At 32.1% G+C, this 25,749-nt stretch overlaps 1 protein-coding gene across 1 annotated transcript; it reads left to right on the top strand.

Annotated features, from left to right (window-relative positions):
• The first annotated feature begins 1,180 nt into the window (after positions 1 to 1,180).
• LOC139492268 (uncharacterized) lies at positions 1,181 to 24,569 on the top strand. Its single transcript, XM_071280483.1, has 6 exons — positions 1,181 to 1,400; positions 5,125 to 5,512; positions 9,347 to 9,459; positions 10,306 to 10,629; positions 21,568 to 21,825; positions 23,527 to 24,569. Exons 2-6 carry the CDS (start codon positions 5,132 to 5,134, stop codon positions 24,548 to 24,550), a joined length of 2,100 nt encoding a protein of 699 aa, XP_071136584.1. The 5' UTR covers positions 1,181 to 1,400; positions 5,125 to 5,131; the 3' UTR covers positions 24,551 to 24,569.
• The last annotated feature ends 1,180 nt before the right edge of the window (positions 24,570 to 25,749 follow it).

Raw genomic sequence — 25,749 nt, 5'->3', positions numbered from 1 at the left:
ATGGCTTGAAACAAAAGCAGACAAACAGACAAATAATAGTACAAAAAAATATATCCCTAGTGTGAAAGAATTTAGGTGAAGTTGGCCGTGCTTATTTAACTAATATAGCTTGATAGAAAATAGTTTTTTTCAGATCTGTTATGAATATCAAGTGTGAACTCTTAGTTCCTCTCTTAATGTTCATGTTTTAGAACACATAACTAGGCTTTTCTACCTCAGAAATCGTTTACCTTAGTTGTATTTGGCAAAACTATTAGAGAATTTTTGTTCCTCAATGCTCAACTTCGTACTTTATTTAGCCTATTTAACACATTTTATTTCGAGCCTGATAATTGAGTCTTTTGTAAAAGAAACGCGCCTCTTTCTTCAATATAAAACTTCAATCCTGGAATCTATGGTGAGTTCATTTATTGATATATTGAGCTTTCCTATTCGTATTCATATAAAATACAATGTAAGTGGTCCGAGTACACAGTTATCGTCCTTTGATTTTCGTTGTCCACGAATATAGTCCTTAGTGTGGACAGTGTGTTACTTGCCAATTTTTGTTATACCCCTTCCAAATTTATTTCTCCATGTTTTATGCCTCATATAGCAAGTTGGGGGTGAAATGACACTGTAAAAAAATTTAGGTCATAAATATTAATGTAAAGAAGTGATTGGGTCCAGCTGAAAAAGGTAAAAAATTAGCACTTCGGAAGCTGTCAAAAGATTTCAAATCCCCCTTAACATAAAATTGTCCATATTTTGAGTTAGAGCTGATGAAGTTTTCTATAATTTTGATATAATTTGTCCCAAAAGTAGTACAACACACTGTAAAAATATTATTGAGAAAGCGCAGGTGGGATTTTTTTAATTTTCATTTATTGTCTATAAGAAATGCACTACGAAATAACTGTATACTCGGACCAAGTCCCTGTAGAAACAAAAATGCGGTATTTTTTGACAGAATTTAGAAATTTAATAACTATGGATAGAATCTCTTTTTTCTTAATTATCGACATAATTGTTGCTTTTCTTACGATTATCAGTATAGTGTTATTTCCGATGTACAATTAAATACATGCGCTATGATAAAAGGATAAATTCTTTCTTAAGAAGCATTTATTTGACGAATAAATTTGCAAGATTTGTATGCATTTTTGATAATATTTATTCAGTTAACATGCCTAGTAAGTTTATAAAGAGTAACACATGTTTTCAATAAAAAAAACCTGAAATAATCATTTATGTATTGTGCAACAAAAAGCCGTTAATGTTTTATTCTTACTTCATCTTTCCACTGTGTATTTAGTGAAAACAGTTTTAAAGTTATATTTATTGTCGAACTATTACAGAAAAAAGTTTTGGTTTTTTCTTGGATCTAAGCAAACTTGGATATTCGTATTCCTTTATCACACGTGAGTGGACTTTTTTTTTAAACGGATGTTCATGAAACTTGTTGACTGCCATGCCAATTGCCAAAAAATGAATCCCACATGTAATAAAAAGAATCTAAATTATCAATTTAGTATCGAACAGAAAAAGAATAATTTTGCGGAAAAGATGGCATACCGCAATCATGGTAAAGGTTAAGGATTATGTATACAGCATAAACAATATTTCCTAAAAAAAAACAAAAAAGTAAGCAAAACACATTTGACTAACAGATTAAACAGCGGATGTTATATATATAATATATATATAAACGCATACAAAGTGTACAACACAACACCAATATTATAAAAGAAAACATTCAATGTAATTATCAATGGATATTTCGAATAACAGATATCCTTCATCAGTATGATTGTGATGTAAAATTAATCATATCAATCTATTCTGATTTAAACAAAATAACCTTGCAATGTGTACAATTAAAACAATTTAAACGAACACAAAAATGCTTGTACAATTCTTAAATTAAAAAAAATACGTAGGTAATATAGCTATTTAAGATGTTACAACAAGAACTATGTGGAAATGCATTCACCATGAACAGCGCTGACCGATCTAAGCTGATATAATATTTCAAATTCGAAAACGGTTGAGTGCTGCGTGTTTAAAGATCCCAAATTAATAGCAGTTTAATAATGATTAAATAATAATAATAATAAATAAGGTTAACTGAAGTAGCTGCGTTCTTGTACATCCCAAATGAATAAAACCCTGCTATTTAAACTGGTATAGTTCAATCATTTAAGAGTTGACAAAGGTAAATCAACTCATTATAGATACAAGGATCAGAGTAGCAACAGAGACTGTGCAGTAATATGTAATATAACACTAATGAAAATCACTACACATTGGATAAGAAAATTTAAAACTTCGCCACCAAATAATATAAATGAAAAGGTGGAGTTCTATTTCGTTCAGTGCTTTTCATTCGGGTTACATTACATGTATCGTATTGCGCATGGTTTGGGGTGGAATCTGTTTCTCTAATGATTTTTATGAAGACATATTCATTCCTTCCATTTAAATGATCTGCAAAAACGATGAGTTATTTCTATGTTACGTCCTCAGGCATGGTCTCCTTTTTTTCATGACGTAAAAATCTCGAGAACACCCAAATTATCAGTCAGCCAGATAAGAAAAGTTCGGGGTAAAATGTTAAAGAATTAATCCATATGCAGCAAAGTCCACGTTTTTGAAATTAAGTTACTGAGCAAATTTTCAAGGACATCATCAAGATGTAACCATACAGGTAGAGAAAATGAGACGACTTTTTCTTAAAATGAAAATAAAAATAATAAACATTTTTTATAACTTTAAACTATCATTAATTTTTGAACCGGTCATTATCATGTAAAAGTCTGCTAACGACCAGTTTTCCGGTCCGTTTTGTTCTGATAATGACCGAAGGAACTTATTGACTGTCATGTGGCCTCTTTTTATCCAATACGATAAGCCTATTCTTAACCGATATGAAATAATTTATATTAATTTGGAAATGGAAATGTTTATTAACCTAAGAAGCATCAGAAATATTAAAAACAAATCTAGTTGAATACAATTATTTTAAACTAATAAAATATATAAGAGATTTATTCAATGCATATAATTTAAAAAAATATAAGTTAATATGATCTATATGAACTTTTCAATTGACCAAGTAATTAAACTTTAAACTTGTAATAGACCGTCGTTTAATGTGAAAATTGCTTGTATAAAATATTCAACAATGCTAGCAGATCACATATGTAGTGCTTTTTTCCACAACTCTTCAAAATTTCCACAAAATCCACAAAATAGGGTAACAAGAATTCCGATGAGTTGCCAAAACAACAAACACTTGAAAAATATATTATGAATCACTTACAATAAAAACGGATGTAATATTTTAACCAAGAAAAATATCCTAAACAACTGAACAAAATAAAACATAGATATCGAAACACGGGAAACCAAGTCTTGAGATATTCTATCAAGTAATATAGAAGGATATTACAGTACACACTATAGAAATATTGAAAAGAAGCATCAAAGTCTAAAGATTCTCTTGTAGAATTTGTACAAACTGGAAATCGTGACAATATGCACATGTTGACTTAGTGATGCAACAATATTCAAAGTTTTATTTTAAAAGATCATAAGCAGAAATAACAAAAAAAAAAAGATTTTTTCTACATCTTAACCAACATGCATTTGATTAACCCACCTGGAATTCACCTATGTTTAATTAGAATGATAGTTTTGAAAAGTATGCACTTTTGCTTTGATAGTTACTTGCACCTATTCCTAGAACGCCAACATCATTTTACAGGTAAATTGTCGGTAGATTAAAGGATGTTGGCATTCAAGGAATTAACCAGCAGTTTATATATAAAAGAAGGACGAAAGATACCAAAGGGGCAGTCAAACCCCTCGAAATCGAAAATAAACTGACAACGCCATGGCTAAAAAAGAAAAAGACAAACAGACAAACAATAGTACACATGACACAACATATAAAACTAAAGAATAAACAACACGAACCCCACCAAAAACTAGGGATGATCTCAGGTGCTCCGGAAGGGTAAGCAGATCCTGCTCCACATGTGGCACCCGTCGTGTTGCTTATTTGATAACGAATCCGGTAAATAGTCTAATTCGATAGGTCACATTCATAAAAGGGAAGGGGATTGTAGTTACGACGCAATGAACATATCCGATATCATTTGTGAAACGGTTATTCCATAACGGTCAACCAACTCGTGATGGCGTCCGTAAAATTTACGAAGGGATGATTTTAACTACACCAATTGGAACTCTTTGTTTAATAGCTTCCTTGTGAGCAGCAATCCTCTATCAAGAAAATCATAATAGGAAATGCAAGCACTGGAATATCGTATCAATTGGGAGATATATACACCGTATGCAGGTTCTGCTGGAATGTTGCTACTTAGAAATGGAAAGTTCACCATTGGAAAAGCTGAAATCATCTCTTTTGTCGTAAAGTTTTGTTTTCAACCGACCCTCATTGTCAATTCTTTGTTGTTAATCAAGATATGAGGCCGACTTAACTGTGTCTGTAGTATCCTTTATCTCTAGTTCGATGGGATTGATGTGTTCCACATAGTCACCAAATTTTGAATTATTTAGTGAAAGAACATCAACTATATAGCGGAAAGTAGAGTTAAAGGATATCGCTAACTTCTTATTTTTCTTCCTAAGAAGTTCCTGCATGAAGTCAGCCTCATAATAATTTAGAAACAACTCAGCAAGAAGAGGGGCACAATTTGTTCCAATTGGAATGTCGACAGTCTGTTGATAAACACGTCCTCCGAACGTAACAAATATGTTGTCAATCAAGAAATCAAGCATCTTGATAATATCAGTTGCAGAGAATTTTTTGTTTGAATCAGAGTGATCCTTTTCAAAGTAGGATTTATCCCTCCCTGAGACAAAATGCAAGATACTTCCATTCTTTTTTATGAAGCAAAGCAATACCAACTCTGTCAATTTGTCTTTTAGTTTGGAATTTGGAATACTTGTATAAAGAGTAGAAAAGTCAAATGTTTTAATACTATTACAAGATGAAAGAGAGTAAGATTGTATGTACTCTAAAAGATCTTTGGAATTTTTAAGTATCCACATCTGATTAAAAAAAGTTGAACTTATCTTCGTTATGATAATAGTTGTGTGTTGTTTTATAATTTACAGGTTCGGTATGGAAGTCTTTTTGTACTTAATCCCTTTCGTTAGTTCTGTGTTCAGCATGATGACAGAAAATGATATGCCAGAAATATTGTGTAAATGTTTTAATGAAAAGGCGGGTTCGATAACCAAAATACCAGCAGACCTCATTTTATACACATGTGTAAATAAGTATCTTGCAGAAACCTGGTTAGAACGCTATCAACCGCCAAGACTGATTGACCCTGACACAATAAACTGGTTACGATCACTTGGTCGTAAGGTCAGAGGACAAGAACACAACATTCGAACAAAAAGACAAGCAGTCAGAAGAGTAAGACGGGAAATCAGAACACTTACAGATACACAAAGGAGAAGATTTATTCGAGCTGTTCAAAAGTTAAAAGATAAAAAAGTAAGAGTATTTTAGACATATATCACGGAGCTATTTGCAAGCACCTTTTTTTAAACTTTCTTTCATCTTAAGCAGATATCTCTTTTAATGATTCAATTGCTTAATCGCTTTTATGTAAGATTATGTATATCTTTAAAGGCATATCTATAGTTAGCTGCGGAACCGTAGCTCTTAGGTCCTTATGTTATTTTTTGACTATTTGCGGACCATAGAGCTACGGATTTTTCCTATTTCAAAACGTTCGGAATTGCGACCCAGGTTCAGGTCGCACTTATTTCTCAAAAAAATATTGTTTATAATCCATGCAAAACTTGTCAATATATATAGTTCGTTTCGTTAGATATTTTTCTAGGATATGACGTACCTATTTATGTTTGAATATTCATTTCCTTAACACTATTATATAATTATATCCATTTGTATACATTCTCCGCCTATTTTATTTGGCCATATTGAATCTCGTAGTGACGTCACGAGAATCAAGAAAAGATAACTCTTACAGGAAAACACGTGTTGGTTTGTTTACGTTGTCTTTAATTTTATTTTCATGACTTTTTGAATGAAAGTACGTTGAATTAAGGTTAAATACTAATGGAAATAATAATTCTTTCAAGCTATATAAATATTTCGAATGATTTAATGTTGTAAAGTCTTGAAAACCCTCGATTCTCGCTTAGAAATTAGTAAACAAACCAACACGTGTTTTTCTAAAAGAGTTATCTGTTCTTGTTTTTCATAGGCGTTCCTCACCTCCAACATAGGAGATCGAGGATATTTGAGTTATCTTTACTTGATTCTCGTGACGTCACTACGAGATTCAATATGGCCGAATAAAATAGGCGGAGAATGTATACAAATGGATATAATTAGATAATAGTGTTAAGGAAATGAATATTCAAACATAAATAGGTACGTCATATCCTAGAAAAATATCTAACGAAACGAACTATATATATTGACAAGTTTTGCATGGATTATAAACAATATTTTTTTGAGAAATAAGTGCGACCTGAACCTGGGTCGCAATTCCGAACGTTTTGAAATAGGAAAAATCCGTAGCTCTATGGTCCGCAAATAGTCAAAAAATAACATAAGGACCTAAGAGCTACGGTTCCGCAGCTAATCTATAGTGTGTTGATTATATTTTCATGCGTCGAACCCCTTCTTGACCGTTTAAGTCTTGTCGTTGTGTTTAATGTGTCTTGTGACTAGTTGCGTTCTTATTGGATTTGTTTGGCTGTGATTCTGTTCCTTAATTGATTGATGACATATATAAACAAACAAAAAAAATCTAAAAAAAATAAATAAGCTGATTACTAGTATGTCCCAGTTTCCATGACTGTTTCAAATGATAGCCGATTAGTTTCACGTGTTCTGAAGATTAATAGGTTTATAACTTTGTTGGTCTTTGGAAGTGACACACAGTCGTCTTCACTTCGTAAACAGATAAGATCTTAATTTATTATGCATTCTACATTTAAAGAGGTAGTTTCCTCGCTTTGGAGAACATTTCAGACTGTGGTCATTTATGCGGAATTCTGCGAAACCTCGATTTCTTTCTTGATAAGAATTTTGGGATGATAAACTTGTTTTAAAATTTAATGATATTCTATTTGACGTACGTATAAAAAAAAAAGATATTATACTGATGAATGCAAATGAGACAATTCTCTACCAGAGACCAAATGACTCAGAAATAAAAACTATAGGTCACCGTACGAGCAAAGTCCAAACTGCATTTTCAGCTTTAAAAGGCCCCGAATGACAATGTAAAACAATTCAAACAAAAAAATAACGTCCTAATTTATGTGCAAAAAATGAACGAAAAACAAATATGTAGCACATAAACAAACGACAACCAGTGAATTACAGGCATTTTGTGTCGGGATGTATAAGTACACTTGTATTGTTGTCCATCTGATGAGTTAAGCCTTTTTCAACTGATTTTTATAGTTCGTTCTTATGTTGTACTGTTATACCACTGTCCCAGATTGGGGGAGGGTTGATTTCCCGCTAACATGTTTAACCCCGCCACATTATTTGTGTATGTGCCTGTCCCAAGTCAAGAGCTTACAATTCAGTGGTTGTCGTTTGTTTATGTGTTACATATTTGCTTTTGTTTTTGTTTTTTTTTATAAATAAGGCCGTTAGTTTTCTCGTTTAAATTGTTTTACATTGTCTTATCGGGGCCTTTTAAAGCTGACTATGCGGTATGGGCTTTGCTCATTGTTGAAGGCCGTACAGTGACCTATAGTTGTTAATGTCTGTGTCATTTTGGTTTCTTGTGGACAGTTGTCTCATTGGCAATTATCCCACATCTTCATTTTTTTATATAAGTATATACAAAATGAGGATAAACATATTAACGGGATACCCTAACCTACAGCTGAGTAATAGAACAGCATAAGAACAAAGAACGAACTATAAAAATCAGTTGTAAAATGCTGATGGATACAAATACAAATGTATGTATACCAAGAATGTGTTCCTTTGTTGTCAAGTGATTTTGACAAAACAAGTTGACGAACTTTAAATACAGTGTCATGGATCAAGTGAAAAACTAAGTGGTAAATTCAAGGCTTATTTAATTTTATTTTAAATTCCTTGCGTTTTTATTTTAGATTAAACTTGTCATACACGTGAAATTTATTGATATGGTGTAGTTATAGTTTTATTTAAATAATTAATACTTTCTATCTTCAACGGGTTTTTCCCTTTTGTCTTTCTTGTATTTGTGCTGTTCGATTGCTATCTAAGTTCTAACAAAAGGTTTTATTGTTACAGTAACTGAATACGAAACAGCTCTTTGACCAATTAGAGAACTTGAAAAACAACAATTAAATAGCAGTACATTTCTAATGAATTCTATAAGGCTTCGGATTCTTTTTCATAGAAAAGAAAGTTCATATATACATGTTTTAAAGCAAATTTTAGTAATCAAAGTAATTTTTTTTACCTTCTTTTAACTGTAAGTTTCGTCTTATCGAATATGCGTCAGTAAAAAATCTTCCATATAATAGAAGGAAGATTATGGACTAAAATTCCGAAGAAATACACATGATTGTATTTTATCATTTGATAGCACTATACAGATAGTCAGGATTAAAAAGAAATGTCTAGCCGCTTCTTACACTATCCAAAAAAGGGATAAGATCACATCGGTAGATAGGGTATCTACATATTGCATTTCGTGCGACAGTTATGTCAAAAGCCGTGCGGTCACAGCTTACAAGTGTCAAATTCGCTAAAAATCCCAAAATGCATAAGGAGAACCACTTCAATTATTAGTGACACTCAAGTCAATAGAAAAATAGATTGCAAATTGTTAAACTCGTAAAAATAGGTTTTTACCTATTCTTGGAGGTATTGATAGCACTATACAGATAGTCAGGATTAAAAAGAAATGTCTAGCCGCTTCTTACACTATCCAAAAAAGGGATAAGATCACATCGGTAGAGAGGGTATCTACATATTGCATTTCGTGCGACAGTTATATCAAAAGCCGTGCGGTCACAGCTTACAAGTGTCAAATTCGCTAAAAATCCCAAAATGCATAAGGAGAATCACTTCAATTATTAGTGACACTCAAGTCAATAGAAAAATAGATTGCAAATTGTTAAACTCGTATAAATAGGTTTTTACCTAATCTTGAAGGTATTGATTAGTATTCTCTCTTTGTTGTGACTTTGACTGGATTTGAACACGCAATTAAACAACGACTTCATGCATCTAATATTTGAATAAATTTATTTTGATTAAAGGAATTGTTCGATTCCAAAACCTTATACAATCTGTTGATCCATATGTAAAAAAGCTCTATTATCAATTGAATAGATCGGATCTACCAACAGATATGATGCTTTAGCTAGTGCGCACGATGGAAGTGCTCTTGGGTCGGCGCATTCTGGACCAAACTTTCCATCATGGCATCGGGAATACCTCAAAATGTAAGTAAATGAGTATATGAAATACGTTTCATTGTATTAATCATATGCATTTATTGCTTAAAAGCAAATGTACTCGAACATGATTGTAGGTCTACAAGTAAAAATGCTCTAGGTAAGCAATGGCCATCTTTCCCCTCGCAATCTAGTCTTTCTCCTCCCTTAACTTTGCAAATATCTGTAATCATTACCTTTAATCAATTCTAGTGTTTCTGACGAAAGTTTTACCCTGCTATCCGCCTACTTATTATTTGTTTTCATCGTACTTGTTCGGTAATGATAATACTACCTGTTCGATAATGTAAATACTGCCATGTACGTTACAGAACGTTACGTCAGTGGTCCATACAGTGCCTGTTGAAAGACATTGTTCTGCCTCTAAAAAGGTCTCCTAAGGGAAATAAAGTTGAGATTTGTTCTCACACATCCTAGTCGTCCCACCCTGCAGAACTATGTTTATGTGTTCTTGTCCTCAATAAACATAAGATATATTATCCTTTTCGTAGGACAGACAGCAATCAATGAATCAAACATGGAATTTGTAATGCTTAAAGTATTTAGCGACGTCGGTTGTCTTTGACCGTTCACACCATATTTGAATTGCATTATGTGAACTTGTTTGCCTCATTAAAATAAGGATTAAGCAAAGGCACTAAGACAATATCAACTCCCAATACCGAAAGATGACATACACACATACAAACGATAACATTTAGCGAAATAAAGCTATGATGTTCACAACATAACGACAAGTTTATTCTAAGGTGGGGATGCAGTTTTTGTATCTCCTTTTGAAAGACGATAAAGATTTCTGACAAGTTATCACTAAATGTGTACTTAATTTTTCAGATTTGAAGCTGCTCTACAGGAAATTGATAATCGAGTTACCTTGCCATACTTTGATAGTAGATTGGATTATAACTTGCGTGACCCAAGAGAATCAAATTTTTGGGGTGATAATTTCATGGGCGATCACCAAGGTGTGGTTTCAAGTGGACCATTTAGACTTTGGCGTCAGCGTAACGGAGCATATTTAGAAAGAAATGGTGGAGCATCTGGTTCAATGATTCCACCAAGGGGTATAAGAGATGTACTATCCAAAAGAAGAAATATTGATATATTGTCACCTTGGGCAGCAAATGGCAGATATGGTCTTGAAAACTACCACAATGCGTACGTATGAGAAAACTTATTTGTTTAGGGGCCAGCTGAAGGACGCCTCTGGGTGCGGGAGTTTCTCACTACATTGAAGACCTATTGTTGACCTTCTGTTGCTGTTCTATGGTCGGGTGGTTGTCTCTTTGAAACCTGCCATTCTCAATTTTATTACATCATTACATCCCAAAAGAAGGCTTATAATCAAATCGATATCAATTTAAAAATAATTAATTAATGAGTTTTGTTTCTAGAACAACATAGACCAAAACATTCGTCTATTTTAAGTAACGGGAGTAAAACACTTGAAGCGTAAACTGTCAGCAGCAGAAGCCTTCTCATGAAGACAATTACATTCTGCCGAGAATCGCGCACGTTATATTGAATAACAGAGAAGTATAACTATACTGAATATAAGACTTTGAGCTAATGCATGGATACTTTTTGTTTTATCCCAGAATGCCACAATAGAAAGCTTGTAATACATAAATAATATATTTGTTTTATAATTTCCTTTATGTCAAAAATTACGTGTTTCAATTGTGTTGCCCTCTTTCTTCGACCTCTAAGTAAATGAACATTAATCAATCGTTCATGTTACTATCAACATTATTAATGCCACATCATCCGTTTCTTACTTTCTAGTTAAAAAGTAAATCGGTTAACTCATAGAAATAGGTGTTAATCTATCCTTCAGACACTTGTCAAAAACAAGAGGATCAAAGAAGCCAGATTATTTAATTTCACTTTCAGATATGTTGATGATGTTCTTTCCATAAACAATCCAAAATTTTCTGATTGGGTTCCATTTATATATCCCCTAGAACTTGGAAATCAAAGAAACAACAGACACGGCTTCACCCGCTTCATTTTTAGACTTATATCTCGAATTTGACTTACACAGTCATCTCAGTACCAGAATCTATGACAAACGAGACGATTCTAATTTTGAAAATATAAAAAATTTCCCCCACCTTAGTAGCAAAATACCAACTTCGCCTGCATATGGGATGCACATTTCCCAACTTACTCGATATTCAAGAGCTTACATCTCCTACTTAGGTTTTGTAAAACGTCATCAGTATCTGAGCAGAAAGTTGACGAACCAGGGGTATGTCAAAGAACGTCTCGTCATTTTTTCTTTAAAAAGTTCATCGGAAGATACCAAGACCTTGTTGATAAATACTCCGTATCAACTTCACAAATAATACATGATGGTCTTGATGTATAGATTTTGCGTACTAACGTGGTTTATCATCTTAACAACGTGTTATATTGTTCTTTCATTTGTCTTTGATCTATTATTAATATTACTTTTACCGTTGGATTGTTTTATGTGATATCCATTTAACGTTGTTCGGTACTTATATATCCCGTCAATGTGATTGTATTATCTTTCATTTTTGCTGGTGTGTTTTGTATATGCGACTCTTTTTGTGTTTCTTTGATTCTGATAACGTGATCTGTATAAAAAGATCCTGTCAATATGTTAATTTTCTATAATATGTCATTATGTTATATTTCTATTATAAATTAGAAAACGCGTTGAACCACAAACCAATGAAAGTGGAAAGAACTTTTGGTTGATTCCTATAAATTCTATAGAATTTTTGGACCATTTTAAATCTCGGTCTATTTCTGAAATTAATTCTTACATACTCTTGATTTTTTAACCCTGTATGCTAACAGTGCCGATGTAAAATTTTAAAATTGTTTGTATCAACATTGAACGACAAAAAATATGTGACGTATAAATTTTCTGACGTCAGACACGCGAAGCAATGAATGTGTTTTTAATTTGATAGATGCTTTTTGTGTTCTGTTTAAAATTGTAACATGATGATGACAGCTGTACCCATATTTTGAATATTTTATTTATTATGTTTGTTTAGGTCACGCATCATTGTAAATATAACGGAATTTGATGAGAATGTCGTACAAAGTGATAGGTTCAGCGCTATAAAACCAGGTTTAACCAGCCATTTTCTACATTTTAAAATGCCTGTACCAAGTCAGGAATATGACAGATGCTGTCCATTCGTTTTTGATGTGTTTTGTCATTTGATTTTGCCATATGATTAGGGACTTTCAAATTTGATTTTCCTCTGAGTTCAGTATTTAGTGATTTTATTTTTTGCATCATTTATATCGAAAATAACCGCTAGGAAACATATGTTTAATTCTTTTTTATTTTCAAACCCAAGATATGTAATTTACTTAAATCTTTTAGCAATCGTCATACCCAAAGTTGACATTTGGTTACTAAGGAGCAGCCATGTTGACTCGCTAAAATCAGTTAATATGGGAATAGTGCTATGATTAGAAAATTAAACAAATCCTACCCCAAAAAGTCATTTTAAAGCAATTCAATTAGAATTTCGATTGTTTACGTAACGGAAAACCCTTCTGCATTAGCGTTACATTTGTTTGGCTTCATGTTTTGAAATGACTTAAATGCGCCAAAAGCATTTACAGACTTTTGCGGAATTTTATTTTATTATAATTTTATAGATTTCTCCAAGTTGCTGTACATACATTCTTTGTAGTATGCATCTGAACGAGAACAAAAAAATCTGTAGGCTGCAATTTTTAAAAAAATCGGCATAGCGTTTACAAATAGGATTCGGTGAATGTGAATTTACGTGGGAGATATATTGTTACATTCATTATTATACATCGAATACATATATTGGTAAAATAATATCTTCAGACCTAGAGTCTGGTATATAATCAGATTCAAAACAATATTAAACAAAGCAATTAAAAATGGTAACATTTTATCAGCATAATACTTTAAAAATTCATTTACAATCAAATCATTTCTTCAGGATTTTTTTTTCAATCCTTTAATTAAATTAGTCACACTCACCTCATTTTCTGAGATAGCTATATTCACTTCATTATTTAAACTTGTAATATTGTCAACATCAATATTTTCAGAAGTATCATCATTTTTATCTTGCGCAGAGTTCAATTTCAATGACACTTTATTGATAATATTCTATTTAGTCTGAATGTTACATGCTCTATTCAGTAAGAACCAGTTTGATTGAAAATCCTTTCGTCTAAGATTTCTTAACTTCTAAAAGAAATTCTCATTATACAATATATGTTGATTACAAAAAGTTTGTTGTACTCTTTACTACAGATTGTTAAATTTAACTTGCCTTTAGCAGTTTTATTTCTCAAGTTATAACTGTTTGCTCTATTATACAATTTACATAATTCAGCACATTAACTATTGAACCATTGCTTCCTAACCTTCTTCTTTTCACATTGCTTATCCAGTAATATTTGTGTGTTATCACCCTTTCTAATGACATTTTTAGTCCAATATAAACCTTCTAAATCAGTGACTCATACTATGGTAAGTCATCATTTTGTTTGAAATTCATGACAAAGTCTTCAACTACCTGACGCTGGATGGTAAGTATTATGTTTTATTTTACAGCACTCACTTTATCTTAACAACCTTTCACTTGAGCAATCTGATAAAATAGTGTACAAGTTGATCAGTTAGTTCGAGAAAAAAATCTAACTGCAATATGGTAAACTGTGTTAGCCATTGCTATTGTGCTACCAAAAAGGCTACTGGATAAACACAGTAAAAGAATTATCAACATTTCTAATGACCTTTTCTACCAATAACAAAAAAACATTTTGAGGCAGCTTTTGAATTAACAATGATATTATCTATCAGATCAGTATCTATTTCTTCAAATTTAACAACAATTGAGAAAATAACATCAATGCAATCATTGAATTCAGTATATGCATCATAGGAGTCATGGGTTTCAATGTTGTGATTGCACGGTAGTATTTAATTTTCGAAATTCAGGTTGCTCTTTTGTGTACACTTAAGAGTGTGATATAACAAAAAAACAATGCAGTATCGACTGAACATATTTTCCCAAGCTAATGAATGAGGTGTGGAAAAATATGAAATAATTTTAAATACAAGGGTAAATGATTTTTCGAGAATTTTTGAAATTTTGTATTCACTCTTTGATAAAAGACAGAAAAGCATAAGTGGCCTTAGGTTTTTCAAATTGCAAAAAAAAGTAAACGGCCATCATACAAATTTTAATAACACTAAAATGCAGTCAACTTTAGCGTTTGATAGTTCATTGATAACATTCTGGTGTATCATATACAAACAACTTGTAACGTCTCATTTCATTGGCCGAAAGATTAAAAAAAAAACCAACAACAATCGTAGTGTCCATGTGAATAGACCACTTTCGAGCTTTCATCCGTCACCGTCAATTATGCGTGCCTTAATGACGTCATTTACACGATAGAGGGGATTGCCTGTATCCCTGTACTATAAAGGTTAATCAAGCATCTTAGTGATCGTCGTTGTGCAAGATAAACTAGAAATAATATTTGTTTTGTAAGCACCTTTTCACAATTCCCTTATTACAGGAAGTACACCACTAATTCATGGTCCCATTGTTTTCTATGTTTAATTCCTCCGTTTCAAGTAGGCACACCTCTTTTGTTTTAAATTCAAATAAAGTGGCAATCATTTCATTTCAAAGCAACACTTTATGGTGTCTTGTACTGAAAAAATCAACATACCTTTAATTGCATATAAGAAAGAACTGGTTCCCGGAACTTTGGAAGTACCAAAACAGGTACTTCAGATCTGACAAACAGACAAAATGTACCCTCTTTTTTAAATTTGGTGCATTTTTTTTTAATATTCAAAATCAAAAGTCCAAAAGTGTTTTACAGTGATCACCAGACTTTCAGCTTTCATTTGATACCAAAAATACCTAAATATTCTACATATTTTGAAAGTTACACTCATGCGTAGGAACTATTTTGTGTTAAATATGTACTACTTTCTGGTATGTGCTTTCTGGCCGGGCCTGAATTAGTGGTGTTACACCTATAACAGAACCAAACTTGCTATATTGACTTGAGCATTACTTTATTTCATTCTATGATCTATTTCAAGCAATAAAAAACATATAAAGCTTTAGGTCAAATACTATTTTACTAATTTTAAGCTCAAATTTGACTGGTAGTAACATATGGGTTATTCAAAGAAAACTGCATATGGGTATTACCAATGGCCAATATACATTTTTTATTCTCAATATCATTGTTTTATTTATTAATTTCTATTAGGAAAGCTATGTGCTTACCAATAGTCATATTTTAATCAGAGGTTCTTCATCAAATAAAAATATATTAGTCCAAACTTAAGACATAAATGAGAAAATTGTCCCCCCTTTTTTCTTTAAATTGGAAAAGTGCTTTTTTTGTATAAACCATAATTCTGTGGTAAAACATAGATTATTAAGAGCAATTTATATATCTCTCAGCTAGATAAGTTGCTAAACTGGTTCAAAATTGCATGTACAGTGAGCTTTTAGAATTCTTATATTAGTGTATACCATTTGCCTAGATTGTAAAAGGCTACCATATGAAACACAAAAAACTTGAAAAATCATAAGATTATTTTGACCAAGAGCTATTTTGTACCATATACAAGTCATAAAATACATGTTTTATTGATTTCAATCACAAAAAAATGCAAAAATAAGAACTTGGAGTCGAGTCTTAACTGCATGCATGTTATATGACCATAAAAGGCTAAAATACTTGTGTATGCCAATTCAAGAGCTTAAATTTCCTATAAACAGGATGTTTCACAAAAAAAAGATGATTAAACATGATTACTAAAATCAAATTTGACTTATTTTCATTGGAATAGGTACAACTTCTAAAAATTGGATTTCTGATGATTCTCTGTAATAGGAAGTACACCACTAATTCATGGTCCCATTGCTTTCTATGTTAAATTCCTCCGTTTCAAGTAGGCACACCTCTTTTGTTTTAAGTTCAAATAAAGTGGCAATCATTGCATTTCAAAGCAACACTTTATGGTGTCTTGTACTGAAAAAATCAACATACCTTTAATTGCATATAAGAAAGAACTGGTTCCCGGAACTTTGGATGTACAAAACAGGTACTTCAGATCTGACAAACAGACAAAATGTACCCTCTTTTTTAAATTTGGTGCATTTTTTTTAATATTTAAAATCAAAAGTCCAAAAGTGTTTTACAATGATCACGAGTCCTTCAGCTTTCATTTGATACCAAAAACACCTAAATATTCTACATATTTTGAAAGTTACACTCATGCGTAGGAACTATTTTGTGGTAAATATATACTACTTTCTGGTATGTGCTTTCTGACCGGGCCTGAATTAGTGGTGTTACACCTACAGGAGTGCTGATTGTCAATTTTGAGAATTTAATTTGCCGAATTATGCGTGCAGTATAGCATCATAATTTTCCAACCACTAGCTCAAGATTGGAACGGAAGTGACGATGCCCCTAAACGCAAGAATGACGTTCAGTAAAACCAGAGTTTATGACGGAAATGCATCGAACTCGAAAGTTGTCTATTGACACATGTGACTGACTATGGAATGCACTATGTTATTATAAACGTCAAAAACAAGGATTTGACAATGTAAGGTTTACAAATCTTTGGTCAAAAGAATTAAATAAATGTTTTGTGAATTTTAAATTGTTGTGTCGAAATATTATACTGCTGCAACATTATTATCTTGTAAATAATGTACTGCATTATGAAAAATATAAGGATAAAATAAAATACATATGCCGCTTTTATACGGATGATAAGACGTAGTATGCAATGTAGTCTCATGGTCATCACGAAATTCAGATGAATTCAGTGAAGGCATGTTGGTGTAAAAAGGATTGAAATGTGACATCGGCGAAGATTTTTATTTTGTATGTGTGGAACTAAAAAAATAAATTAATATAAATATCGTAGTTTATAAGGAACAATATAAATGTACTATTTTCGATTTTATTGGCTGAAAACTTATCTTTTAATTTATTACCGTAAGAAAATTGATTTGCATAACATTGTTGAACTATCCGTCAAAGTGACGTGTAGTATGCATGCGTATTTAAAATAAAATACAAAATCATACATGTAAGATAAACTGATAAACGAAATATTAAGGAATTATTAATACGAATGACTGAATGCATGTACTAGAAGGGACCCACCTCTTTATTTAATGAATAAACACGCTTTTAAAAACTGTTTGTTTTCTATGTAACTATTTAAATATTTACAATATATAATTAACGTTCGTTTTTAAACCGAGAATAGCAAAAGTTTACAGTTAAGTATGAAAACCATTAAGTACATTGCAGGAGTTTATAAAGTACATTTCCTTCCACTGTGCCATGGTTTGCCATCTCCATGTTTCTCTAAACAAAGTATAGTTGGTAATATGTTCTGAGTTTACATAGAATTTCGGGATTTTTTCTCAAAACTAAGTAAACTGAATTAGTCGAATACCTAAAACGAAAGATATGAAAAAAGCAGGGCGAGCAACTTGGTAAAAAGGCTGGATGACGATTTATGTAAAAAAAAATCCGGACAAACTAATAAAAACTGAAAAGGCAGGACCAAAAAGACTGAAAAATAAAAAAAGACAGGACAGAGATTACAACTTAAAAAAAAGAAAAACAAACTGTTTCACCAAAGTCTCCCTCCCATCAAAGTAAAATGGTATATCTCTTAATACAGAACCAACTGAGAGGAGACAGTTGAATTATATATTTCGATGCTAAGCTTGGCCGCATTTAAGTGTATTTTCTGAATAAGATAATGAAAATGTGAGAAAGTGACGAATATTGTAAAAAGGCCATCATTATCCCTATGTTCCAGGACATACTAACGTACCATCTACCTATGATAGTTAAGATTTGAGTAATAATGTTGACGGGTGTGGTATAAACTTTTGTATCCTCAGAATGAATATTGCAGTCTCATTATAATGGGTATTACTTGACCAAATGTGAACAATAGATTAATTGGCGTTCTGTTTGTTTCTGAGCATTTCTTAAGAGCAATATGAAATAAAAATGTTTTGTCTTTCGTTCTTTTTCTTTGATATTATATATGTCATATTCATTGTTTTTCTTCTCATGGTTGATGTGTTTCCTTCGGTTTTAGTTTGTACCCACCGGATTTGTTTTCTCTCAATCAATTTATAACTTTTGAACAGTAGTATACTACTGTCGCCCTTATAATCATCATTGTCATAAATGTATTGAGTGTGTAAAACACAAAACCAAATATGCAAGAATGTCAATAATCAGTGATTGTCACGTTTAATGTGACATTCTGAAGCGTAGGACAAATCATACCCTTTTGTCTTTAATCGGGTAATGTTTTGTTAATTTGTTTTACTGCTGAGCTACTTGTAATGTAATTGCAGAAACATTAATTTTCAGATGTAGGTTAAATTTTCGTGGAGGTTTTAATTTCATGGATATATTCTTTCCACGAAATGAACGAAATTAAATCCTCTACGAAAATTTCGACTTTTACAGTAATTGATAATCGTGAGCTTTGAACAATGTATAATTGTCGACCATGCGAGATTCTTTTCGGTGTACCAGTCAGTGACTAATAGTTAATTTTGATATTTCCGATATTTGACTATGGGTTCTATATTTTTTCGACAGTTGCATACTCTGTTGTAAGACATCCTGGTACTCGGTCAATTACGAGAAACCAAAATAAGTAAGAACAAATAGATTAACAGTGCAATTTAGGGGAAAGGTTTACTTCTTTCTGATGATTAAGTCATCTTTGCATCGGAACTAAACACATTTATTCTAAAAACAGTTGTTGGCATGACACGGGTTATGTTCTTCTCATATATGTTATGATGGTATGATACTAAACCCCTAACGAGAAGGATTGTGCCTGATGTTCATATGATGAAATCATAATCTTTCAGTCAGTTTAATTGAAGTCTGGAGCTGGCATGTCAGTTAACTGCTAGTAGTCTGTAGTTATTTATGTATTATTGTCATTTTGTTTATTTTCTTTGGTTACATCTTCTGACATCAGACTCGGACTTCTCTTGAACTGAATTTTAATGTGCGTATTGTTATGCGTTTACTTTTCTACATTGGTTAGAGGTATAGGGGGAGGGTTGAGATCTCACAAACATGTTTAACCCCGCCGCATTTTTGCGCCTGTCCCAAGTCAGGAGCCTCTGGCCTTTGTTAGTCTTGTATTAATTTAATTTTAGTTTCTTGTGTACAATTTGGAAATTAGTATGGCGTTCATTATCACTGGACTAGTATATATTTTAGGGGCCAGCTGAAGGACGCCTCCGGGTGCGGGAATTTCTCGCTACATTGAAGACCTGTTGGTGACCCTCTGCTGTTGTTTTTTATTTGGTCGGGTTGTTGTCCCTTTGACACATTCCCCATTTCCATTCTCAATTTTATAGAAAGTATTACACATTAATGTGTACCTAAAAATTGTACCGTTTAAATTCTTAAATTTACTTATTTGCGTTGCTCTTGCTTGTCTGGGTAACAGGATGCCCAACCCTGGAGAACAGTTGCCTGTCAAAAAATTTAAAATCCGGAGTGAAAAATTGGTAATATGAAAATGGTCTATCGTGTTATTTTTGTTTACTATATTATTATACGCGGCAATCAAAGGTAAAATTAACAAGAATTAATTTGTTTGAATCGAAAAGAATTTTAATCAATATCTCTCTTTTAAAACAAAATCAATATACACAATTATTTGCAGGATAAAGACAATAACTGTTCTACTTGTAGTAATATTTTAAATAAATCACACAATTAGCCGATGACAGGTACGCCGAAAATAATGTACAATATCAACAATAATACAAAGTCAAAAACTATTTTTTAAACACAACAACTGATTTCAATGGTAACAAGAATAACTGAATAGAAACATTGTCCAATTCAAGACCAAAGTTGTATGATATGTCCTACGCTTCAGAATTTTGAACTGAAAGTGACATTCACTGAATATTGACATTGTTGCGTGGTTAATTTTGTGTGTTACACATGCAAAGCATTTTAACATGACATGTGAAATACAAAATAAAAAGTACTGTAGACACACATTTTCATTTGTATTACATATTGATCCTAAAAAAATATGCTAAAAAGCAAACAGGACGTAAATTTACCTATAATTACCATTAGAAGAAATTAAGAAAAGAGTGCTTAAAGGGATGCTGAAATATACCGAATTAAAAAATGATTGATGCAAGCTATCATTTATTGTAGTTTAAGCATGATAAGGCATTATAATCGTGATTATATTTGGCCGAGCGATGATGAGCCATTTCGCAGCAATTTATTTTCGCGATTCTTTGATATAGTCAAATGAAAATGTTCGCGTAGATTTATATTTGCGATAGTTTTCTAATTAAATAAATCGCTCGCGAAAATTAGTTGGTTTACAGTAATGCCTAACCATGTTAAAACTATAATATAGTATAGCTTGCAACATTTATTTCGATTCTGATAAGAGCAATCAATTTAATTTCTATGTCCGGTGTGTCTAAGGGTAGAGCGTCTTTGTAGGCTCCATAAAAACCTCCCTTTTCTGTTTGTAAACAAAGGAACGACTGGCAATGTGATAATTTAGAAGGCGGAGTTTTGAACAGACAACAGGAACGGTTGTCGTTTTTATGTCAAATATGTCAATTTCGAATTGAAATACATTACAGTCATAATAAATGAAGTAGTAACAACATGTGCATCATTTACGAGTTTGGAATTGTTTTAAGTTAATGAAATATGTTAAAAGCAAGCCAATTTGATAAAATTCATTATTCTGCAATTGTCAATATACGCATGTGCAAACACATTTTATTGAATTTAGAGCATGGATTTATTCAAAAAGCGAAAGAAGCACGTCATATTAGAATAGAGTATAATTGACAAAGTAAGTAATTTGATAAATAGTCAAAAAAATATCTAAATAATTAAAGAATCAGGAAATAAGTCCTCTCCCCCTTTAAAAAAACAAACAAGTCTTGAATTGTAACTTTTTGTAAATAGTTATCAAAGGTACCAGGATGTAACATGTTCTTTCTTTCACAGTGTGCACGTTTGGGTTGGTGGTTCAATGCTTGGTGTAAATACCGCTCCATCAGACCCAGTATTCTTTCTGCATCACTGTTTTATAGACTATGTTTGGGAGCGATTTCGAGAAAGACAAACTGTCGATCCTGAGAAGGACTATCCATTTGATAGTCGTGCTCCACCATCCCAGGCACCGAACCGAATTATGGACAACCTTGAAACTGGGAAGAGGAATATTGAGGGGTATAGTAATGATTACACAGATCAATATTACAGGTATGTAATTTTTCAAAAGTTATAGCAAATTAATATATCGATACAGGATATGAAACATCTCAATAAGTAAAAAAAATAAAATGGTTATCTATCGATATCATAAAATATTTAATATCGAAAGATTTTTCATTGAAATCTAATCTTTTACAAATACAAAGATTTGACAAACAGATGGGCTTTCATTATATATCGTTATATATCACTGCTTCTGTGTGCGCTATCAATGACAATTTCGTGTGTTTTGCATGCTTCATACAAGGTGTAAATACCCTGGTGGAGTGCTAATGCTTATACGAAAGTTTAATCTTGATTTTGTTTACATATAACAGTACATTTACAGCATATGATTTTGATCGAATATAAATAACTTTAGAACAGCGAGTATGCCAATGGTATATAAGGAGTAGACATAAGATGTGGTATCACAATGCATTGTTTTAGCACAGGCATAATGAAATATATACATAGCATTACCAAACTACACATCAAAAAGTTTAAGTTAAGCACAACAAAAAGTTCAGTGAAATTAGAGCACACCTCCAAAATTTAAAGGCATAATGCAATAAAATACGCATACTAGTTTAAATTTAAATGTGAAACGAGTTTACTAAAAATATGTTCCCGAAAAGCTTAACTAAATGCAGAACAGCGACATTTCGATCCATTTCAGGACTGTTTAAGGTTCTTCAAAGGTGTAAAACACTATTTCAGTCCTGAAAAATATAGTATGTTGATTTAACATGTGGAATATCATGTATATAACTATAGCTTCAAGAATACTTACAATATTTTACTTTTGATATAAATTATGTAAAATGACAGGTGTTAATTTATAAACTATGTTCAAAGTTTTAAATGACATTGATCTTAATTTTTAATATGCAGTGAGGGCATCTTAGCATTTTAAGCAAAAGTTGATATGAGCTATTTTGTACCTGTCGGGGTCCTTTTGTTCAGTGGTTGTCGTTTTATGGTTTGTTTCTCTTTTATATAGATTAGACCGGTTGCTTTTCTATTTGAATTGTTTTTAAGTAGTTATTGTGGGGCCATTTATAGCGTGCTGATCGATGTGAGCTAAGACTCCGTGTTGAAGGCCGTACTTTAATCTATCATTAATTTCTTTATACATTTACACTTTGATGGAGCGTTGTCTCATTGACAAATTTATGATGAATGATCCTCATACACTAATAAAAATGCATTTTAGTAATTTTGAACCATTCAGTAAGGATGATCAGTTGAGACCACCGTTAATTATGCATCAGTTCGAAAGTTAATGATATTAATACTTTTAATTCTATATTATTTAAAAATATATCTTTGTTTGCGGCTTTCATATCTTGCGCATTTGTTTGTTTTTAGAAGTCAATTTAAATGCTTTTATGTCAACTAATCATTATTTATAAATTTGGTCAAAATGAGTGAAATTGCTTAAGAATAGGTAATGCTGAGTTTCCATGTTTCCATACAATTATACAAAATGTGCATGTATAGCCACATGTATTTTGAATAAGCGAAATTTGAGCACGTTTTGTTAGAATGATTACAATTAAATTTATTTTGCTCGGAACGTGAAATAAAAAGATTGATTTTTTTCTAACTTTAATCAATGTTTGATAAGGAAATTTATTTAAATAAAAACTGACATAAGATTATTGTTTGTCGCAAAACATTTGTGTCATTGTAAGTTTTTTTCTGTAGATATGCGAAAAGTCCAAGAACATGTCGTCAATGTAGAAACAAATATCCCTATCTTAAATGCGGAGATTGGTTCAGAGGACTCTGTTCTGCTACAACCAGACGGACTCCACCAAGGGATCCAGGAAAACCAGGACCACCAGGCGCACCAGGGATACCAACGCGTCGTTCTAACAATAATCTAGGGATTACAAAAAAATTTTCAACTACAATTAATGACTCCTCAAGAAACAAAACCTCACGTAAAAGAAGGTCAACAGGTGATTGGCTTGTCTACGAACCTTTCATAGAGTTAACCAAAGTCAGTAAAATTGGACGAACGAAAAGATCGATGAGTTCAAAGAGATACATTCAGAAAAAACAAACAACTCACATAACAGACATGGACTCTTCTATGCAAAACTCCTTTTTACTGGATGGCGAGCCTGATATTAAGCGTTGGGTATTTATACCGGTTAAAATCATTCATAGACGTCCATCTGGCTTACTCTTTGGCACAAAAGTGATAAGGAATAAACATATTGTAGATGGAGTTGATGTATATTCATATAACAAATATATGAACTATACAGATGAAGAGCAGCAAGCATCATATTCTCATAGTTTTACGTCTGGGTCAGGGGCAGACAAAGTATATGTTCAGGTTGATGGTATGTCATACAATGGAAAGTACTTAGATTACACTATAGTTGATTCCAGACTCCCTGTATCCGAATATGTTGCTTTCGTTGCTGTTAAAAATCCGAAACTTAATTCTAGCATTTCTTATATATCTGCTTACGACTCACATGGTCGGATTTGTCGTCCATATTGTCATTCATATGGATCTTATTCAAATCAGTATAAAACATGTTCCGGGGTGATAAATTTGACTGAAGAAAAACCTAAGCTGTACGGTGAAGATGTCGGAGAGGTAACTAGACTACTGTATAAGTCTGGAAAAGGGAAAGGTTTTTCCAGAAGTGATAAAAATATATTTCTCAGTTTCTACTGCGACTTCCATGAAATTCCATGGGGAAAATGCTAATTAATAAATTTGTGACGACGCTTGGCTTACATTGTATATATATGTGCACATATACTTTATTCTTGCACTTGAGAAATAGTGTCGAAAACCCATGCATATGTAAAAAATTTGATCTAAAAGGTGAAAACACCAAAAGATAAATGAAATAGTCAAAAAGATCGCGGATAACACAAATCATTTTAAATATATCGGAACAGCAAATCACTTAATTTCAATCAAGGAGATGTGTAAAAGTACCCATTCCCTCACAAAAATAATGCCTTTTATGTCATAACAAACAGATTTGCAGAAATGAAACTTTAAGTGAAGGAGAAATATATGTAAACCATTTTTAGTCTAATTTTAAATGTCCATGAATTTGTATTAAAAATTGAGGATTAATGCACACTAAAAGAGGGACCAAAGATACCAGACGGTCAGTCAAACTCATAAATCGAAAATAAACTGACAACGCCATGGCTAAAAATGAAAAAAAGACAAAAGACAAACAATAGTTCCCATGACACAACATAGAAAACTAAAGAATAAGCAACACGAACCCCACAAAAAACTAAGGGTGATATCAGGTGCTCCGGAAGGGTAAGCAGATCCTGCTCCACATGTGGCACCCGTCACATAAAATACTTTATAAAGTATACATATTTAAGATTTTTGAAAAGCCAGTGGTTATTTAAGGTAGCAGTTAACTTCCGAAAAGAAATGGTTGAATGTAGAGGGGTTTTGAATTCGTGGTCTTATTGACATAAAACAAACAGAATAATGATCTTTTCACAGAGTCCTACAAATTTGATAACAATATGATGAATATCTAAACAAAGGCAACCATTCAATATGATACAACAATATGATGAATATCTAAACAAAGACAACAATTCAATATGATACAATCTATGAAATATATGTACAAAATATGAAAAATGAAAAATATACAAGACCTAATTATTTTATCAATGTCATCATTCCAACATGGATATCAACTCTTGACACTTATTTCATGTAATGCCAATGATTTAAAAAACAAAAGTTTGGAAAACTATAATAATATGTCCCTGGTGTGAAATGAATTTCAGGGAAATTGGTCGGATTTGCAGTAGATAATATGGCTTAAATAGCATCATATTATTACTTTCTAATCTGTTATTACTTTCAAGTGCATGTGTTACGTGCAATAAGTCCCTTAGTTTTTCTCTAATTGTGCA

The sequence above is a fragment of the Mytilus edulis genome, chromosome 10 (genome assembly GCF_963676685.1).
Source record: "Mytilus edulis chromosome 10, xbMytEdul2.2, whole genome shotgun sequence".
Classification (NCBI taxonomy): Eukaryota; Metazoa; Mollusca; class Bivalvia; order Mytilida; family Mytilidae; genus Mytilus; species Mytilus edulis.
The sequence above is the reverse complement of the archived record's forward strand: the minus strand, read 5'-3'. Positions and strand labels throughout refer to the sequence as shown.